At 46.7% G+C, this 6,370-nt stretch overlaps 1 protein-coding gene across 2 annotated transcripts; it reads left to right on the forward strand.

Annotated features, from left to right (window-relative positions):
- Positions 1–182: 182 nt before the first annotated feature.
- Positions 183–5,605, forward strand: DAZAP2 (DAZ associated protein 2). 2 transcript variants are annotated; one of them, XM_017545912.1, is made up of 4 exons: positions 183–784; positions 1,892–2,010; positions 2,477–2,722; positions 4,147–5,605. In XM_017545912.1, the coding sequence occupies exons 1-4, from the start codon at positions 772–774 to the stop codon at positions 4,273–4,275; spliced, it is 507 nt and encodes a 168-aa protein (XP_017401401.1). In that variant the 5' UTR covers positions 183–771; the 3' UTR covers positions 4,276–5,605. The 2 variants fall into 2 exon arrangements, with proteins under 2 accessions (XP_017401401.1, XP_017401402.1); XM_017545913.2 differs by having other exon boundaries at positions 640–784; positions 2,477–2,645.
- The last annotated feature ends 765 nt before the right edge of the window (positions 5,606–6,370 follow it).

A 6,370-nucleotide genomic window follows, 5' to 3' on the forward strand; every position in this document is an offset into this window, starting at 1 on the left:
AAAGCCATACACAGAGAAAATATGCACAAGGTATCATGCAGGTCACCAGGGCCACAAGCACTCCAAGGGTACCGCGAGTATGTCAGTTTCAATGCAGCTGTTGCGGACTTTACGGAAAATAAAACCCCTTCCTATAAGTGAGAAAGGCAGCGACACACGGGAGGACCGGCTGACAGCCTGTCCTGGAGTAGACAAGGCGGCGAAGATTCCAGGGCGGGTCTCATTCAGGAAAGGATACATGTGAGCTGGACTGGTAAAATAAACCTTAAGGGAGCTGAAGCTTAAGTTGGGCTTGGAGGGGAGGGACACATGATAAACTAAGATTTGGGGAGCCAATTTCAGGCAGTGCGAGAAATTTGGAGAAATCTAAGCCCCTAGTGGAAGGCTGCCAATGTGAGGTGACCTTGAGTGAATGCGTGTAGGTGGAAAAAGGTTCCGGGGAATGCTAGCACCGTTCTTCCGCAGAGCGTCTAACAGAGCTGGAGACAATACCTGCGTTTGGTTTTTCTCCAGCTGAGGGACACCTGTAGGGGGTGAAGGACAGGAGCGAGCAGGGGGTAGGGCCAAGACGAGTGGGTGGGACCGCGCGGACCCTCCTGCAGCCGACTGGAAGCCCGGCGCAGGGGCGGAGTTTCCGGCGGCAGCACCACTTGGGCGTCGGGTGACGCTAGGTGGACGGACTATCACGTGACACGGAAGTGGCTCCGAACAGGAAGAGGACGAAAAAAATAACCGTCCGCGACGCCGAGACGAACCGGACCCGCAGCCACCATGAACAGCAAAGGCAAGGACACAGGGCGGTAGAGGCCGTTGGGGGAAGTACTGCTGGCCAAGAGCGAGCGGGTCCGGGGCCCAGAGTCGCCAAACGCCGGGCTTGGGGTGGGCTGCGCCGTGCTCCTCCGCCGGCTGCAGTCCAGGGGGCTGCGCCTGACGCCTTCGTCATCCCAAAATTACAGTTGCTCGCCGCCTCCAGGCCCTTTCTCCATAAACTCTGTGGCGCAGTTTGGTACTGCGGGCTCGGGCGGTGGGGGGGCTTGACACGATGGGCATCCGTAGGAGCAAATAGAGCGTTAGCGCAGTCATTCGCATAGGCCAATGGAGAGCCGGCGGAGGCGGGGCGCCGCGCTCCGGAACCCCCCGGCAGGGCCCGAACTTAACTAGTGAGTTGCTGGAGTTGGTGCGGGGGCCGGGGCCTCCGATGTCTCTTTTCTCCTTTCCTTTGCATCCCCTCACCCATTGCTGGTGGTGTTTCTGTCAGAACCTGATTCCCATAACCCAGGAACAGGCTGAGGGGGGAAAAAAAGGAATAGAAAAAAAAAAAAAAAAAACCCAAACATGATTCCCCGCTTTTTCAGTGAGGACATTCCTCCTCACCCTTTAGCCCTGCACTTTTTTCCCAGTCTCACGGTTCACTTCCATCATTCACACCCTTTGTTTGGAAGTCGACCTTGAATAGTAATCTGTAAGGAAAATCAGAAACTACTGTTACGCACGAAGACTGGTGTGGTTGTAGACAGGCTGTGGAGACTACCTAGAGCAGAGGCACCCTTGATACGCCAGAACAGCAGCAGGCCAGAACCTCAGGAACAGGTGCACAGACCTGTCCTGCATTCCGGAGGGAACCTGGGCCCAGCTAGACTTTACCCTTAAATCGGTATGTTAGTAAAGGCAGTGAGCAGTGCCTTTCCTGTGGGGTCAGAATCCAGCACCTTCTATTATAAGGGTGCAGAGACAACACATATTTTCGTAGTTCCAGGAATCAGGCCCTCTGGGGCAGACTATTTGCAAACCCCCTTCCACTTGCTCCTGCTAAGTTAGCTACCCAATATGACCTACCTCATTTTGGTAGCTCTGTGTAGTAGGCAACCTACATTTGTTTCTTGTCTTCCAGGTCAATATCCAACACAGCCAACCTACCCTGTGCAGCCTCCTGGGAATCCAGTATACCCTCAGACCTTGCATCTTCCTCAGGCTCCTCCGTATACTGATGCTCCACCTGCCTACTCAGAGGTGCGTCCAGTTTGCCATACTTGAACTAGCCGAGAATTCTCTTAGAGTGGTCCTTTAGTCCTTGGCTAAGTCTCACTTCACATATTTACTCTTCACAAACAGAAGAAAATGGTCACACGAATAATCTGAAACACTATATCATTTGGCAATTTTTGTCGGAGTTGAAAGTGCATTATTTGATGATTTTGTGTTAATTTGGCCCCAGCTGAGGTGCAGGAGATGAATTTGCATTTTGTGATCCCAACCTTAGCTTTAGCAGGAAGTGATCCAGGAGAATATTGAAGGCCAGTGGAAAGGCAACTTGTATAATCTCACACAAAAAGTATAACCTGCACAAGGAGAACTAAGAATTGGCTTATTTTAAAACAATTCTTTAAGTGCGAGGAAAAAAAAGAATTGGCTTATTAGAGATCTCAAATAGGAATGTCATGAAGTAACATTTTGCCTTCTCTTCTCCCTTTTCTAGCTCTATCGTCCGAGCTTTGTGCACCCAGGGGCTGCCACGGTTCCCACCATGTCGGCCGCATTTCCTGGAGCCTCTCTGTATCTTCCCATGGCCCAGTCTGTGGCTGTTGGGCCTTTAGGTTCCACAATCCCCATGGCTTATTATCCAGTCGGTCCCATCTATCCACCTGGCTCTACAGTGCTGGTGGAAGGAGGGTACGATGCAGGTGCCAGATTTGGAGCTGGGGCTACTGCTGGCAACATTCCTGTGAGTATGACCTCATCAGAAAAAACTCAGCCCTTGTGTGTATTTTAACTTTCTGAAATAACTACATATTCATTCTCTCACCATTCTTGGATGGTAGTTACCAGTGTTGGTGCAACTACTGACATCCAGTACTCAGAAAGTGTTTGAGGGGCCAGGAGAACTGTGGCAAGTGAGTAACGTCTCACTGGGGACTGAGTGAACCTGATTCTTTTGTTTTCATGTCTATCAAGTTCTGCTTGCTGCTTTTCCAGTTTATTTTGGTACACTGAACTGGTCTGGTAATGCTCCTTATTCATTCCATAAGCATTATTCCATTTTTGCCATCAGCTTGGTGTTGTACTAGGAACCCTGATAATGAAAAAGTAGAATGTATAGTCTCTAGTAGGGAGCTTTTAGAAAGATAGTACCAATTTTAGTTATCATTTTCTCCTACTTAATTCCCCAGTGCATGCGATTTAGAGCCCAAATGGTCCTTGCTAAGACCATCTACTCAGTAACTACATGCTAGAGATGAGGTGAATATGTGTCATTAGAGAGCATTCAGTTATCCAGTAGTTTATTCAAAAGCTATGTAGGGGCTGGGTTTAGTAGCTCACACCTGTAATCCCAGCATTTTGGGAGGCCAAGGTGGGTGGATCACCTGAGGCCAGGAGTTTTGAGACCAGGCTGGCCAACATGGTGAAACCTGGACTCTACTAAAAATAAAAAAATAGCTGGCATGGTGGAGGGCACCTGTGATCCCAGCTACTCAGGAGGCTGAGGTAGGAGAATGGCTTAAACCCAGGAGGCGGAGGTTGCAGTGAGCTGTGATCACGCCAGTGCACTCCAGCCTGGATAACAAAGTCAGACTCTGTCTCAAAAAAAAAAAAAAAAAAATTAGCTAGGCGTGGGGTGGTAGGCGCCTGTAATCCCAGCTACTTGAGAAGCTGAGGCAGGAGAATTGCTTGAACGTGGGAGGCAGAGGTTGTAGTGAGCCGAGATCCTGCCATTGCACCCCAGCCGGGATGACGAGAGTGAGACTCCCTCTTAAAAAAATAAAAATTAAAAAATTAAAAACTACGTAGGGACCCTGTGGAATTCTAACATGGACCTGGCACGCTGTCCCTGTTTTGGAAATGTGAGTAGGGCAGTGGTTCCCTACCCTCGAAATGACTGTTGGTCGGGCCTGTTCATATTCATAAGGTAGTCCTGAGCTTCATCTTAGAGCTGGAACCCTTTGAATGAGTGGTAGGCTCCCTTTCCTGTTTTTATCTTTGGGTTCACAGAAAATACAGACCTACTTTAGAACTCAAATTGATAGCAGAACTAGCTCCTGAAAATGCAGTTAGCACATTGCCTTATCCTAACAGGCCTTTGCTTCCCCTGTGTCCCATTCCCTTATATTAGCCTCCCTGTGCCCATTCTATTATGTCCTTTCTTTTCAGCCTCCACCTCCTGGATGCCCTCCCAATGCTGCTCAGCTTGCAGTCATGCAGGGAGCCAATGTCCTCGTAACTCAGCGGAAGGGGAACTTCTTCATGGGTGGTTCAGATGGTGGCTACACCATCTGGTGAGGAACCAAGGCCACCTTTGTGCCGGGAAAGACATCATATACCTTCAGCACTTCTCACAATGTAACTGCTTTAGTCATATTAACCTGAAGTTGCAGTTTAGACACATGTTGTTGGGGTGTCTTTCTGGTGCCCAAACTTTCAGGCACTTTTCAAATTTAATAAGGAACCATGTAATGGTAGCAGTACCTCCCTAAAGCATTTTGAGGTAGGGGAGGTATCCATTCATAAAATGAATGTGGGTGAAGCCGCCCTAAGGATCTTCCTTTAATTTCTTTGGAGTAATACTATACCATACTGGTCTTTGCTTTTAGTAATAAAACATCAAATTAGGTTTGGAGGGAACTTTGATCTTCCTAAGAATTAAAGTTGCCAAATTATTCTGATTGGTCTTTAATCTCCTTTAAGTCTTTGATTTATATTACTTGTTATTAAATGGAACGCATTAGTTGTCTGCCTTTTCCTTTCCATCCCTTGCCCCACCCAGCCCATCTCCAACCTTAGTCTTCCATTTCCTCCCGCCAGTCTCCATTGAATCAATGGTGCAGGACAGAAAGCCAGTCAGACTAATTTCCTTCTTTCCTTGCACTTCTCCCCGCTTGTCATCTTTTAACTAGTCTTTCACAAGGATCCTCTGAAACCCCCTCTGTGCCCCAAGCACAGATCCCATTACTTCTGCTTTCATATCTCCTCAGGCAAAAGTGGAGGGTGCCTTTTGGGCTCTTATAGGTTGTCTCTGCATACAGGAACCTAACCCAAATTTGTTTTGGTGCCAGAAAAACTGAGCTATATTTGAACAAAGTTATTGTGCAAACTGTACTGTGAACAACAGTTGGCTTAAAATACGAGGGGCAAGGAGGAGGATGCATTTCAAAAGCCTGATTGATGTGTTTAGAGCCAAATTAAGAGGAGTTTTCAGATCAAAAATTGGTTACCATTTTTTGTCAGAGTGTCTGATGCAGCCACTCATTCGGCTCTCCAGAATTCCTAGACTGGGTTAATAGGGTCATATTGTGAATGCCTCACTACAAAATGACTTGAGTCCAGTGAAATCTCATTAGGGTTAAGAATATTTCAGGGATCCTTTAATGTTTTGATTTTTGTTTTCTGAAATTGGATTTTATTTTATTTTATCTTATAATTTCAGTTCATCTAAACTGTGTGTTCTGTACATGTGATGTTTGACTGTACCATTGACTGTTATGGAAGTTCAGCGTTGTATGTCTCTCTCTACACTGTGGTGCACTTAACTTGTGGAATTTTTATACTAAAAATGTAGAATAAAGACTATTTTGAAGATTTGAATAAAGTGATGAAGTTGCATTACACCTCACTGCAAGGATTCTTTACTTAGCTTGTTTTTAGACTTCTATATCTTTATATCCCATCTAAAATTCAGCCAGGTGCTGCTGCTGCTGTTTCCTTTGATAAAGCTTTGAAATAAAGGCAGGAGTATAAGCCTAAGACCTGACCATTTTCATGAATTCCGTTCCAGATGTTCAACTTTTCATCATTTTACTTCCTAACCTCTTTCAAATTCTGGAATTTAGGACCTAAACTTAGAAATGAGGGAACCATTGATTCTCCCAACTTCCTCTAAAGTTTGGCTTGAAAATGTTCTGGTATAGCAGTTTGTATAAGTTCAGGATGACCTTCAGTTTCTCCAGTGCTCTATGTGGAGAACTACTGAAAACTCATGGAATCTAGGCTGCCAAGATAGATTCCTCAGTTTATTTATTTATTTATTTTTGAGACAGGGTCTTGCTCTGTTGCCTAGGCTGGAGTGCAGTGGCACAATCTTGGCTCACTGCAACCTCTACCTCCCAGGTTCAAGTGTTTCTCCTGTCAGCCTCCTGAGTAGCTGGGATTACTGGCACCTGCTAATTTTTGTATTTTTAGTAGAGAAAGAGCTTCACCAGGCCGGGTGCGGTGGCTCAAGCCTGTAATCCCAGCACTTTGGGAGGCCGAGGCGGGTGGATCACGAGGTCAAGAGATCGAGACCGTCCTGGTCAACATGGTGAAACCCCGTCTCTACTAAAAATACAAAAAATTAGCTGGGCATGGTGGCACGTGCCTGTAATCCCAGCTACATAGGAGG

This window comes from Cebus imitator, unplaced genomic scaffold (assembly GCF_001604975.1).
Source record: "Cebus imitator isolate Cc_AM_T3 unplaced genomic scaffold, Cebus_imitator-1.0 Scaffold181, whole genome shotgun sequence".
NCBI lineage: Eukaryota > Metazoa > Chordata > Mammalia > Primates > Cebidae > Cebus > Cebus imitator.

What these genes read in the sequence shown, in the direction of transcription:
- DAZAP2 (XM_017545913.2), top strand. An exon ending in CTCCACCTGCCTACTCAGAG is followed by an intron (nt 2,011 to 2,476) that starts GTGCGTCCAGTT and finishes TCCCTTTTCTAG; the next exon opens with CTCTATCGTCCGAGCTTTGT. An exon ending in CGGTCCCATCTATCCACCTG is followed by an intron (nt 2,646 to 4,146) that starts GCTCTACAGTGC and finishes CTTTCTTTTCAG; the next exon opens with CCTCCACCTCCTGGATGCCC.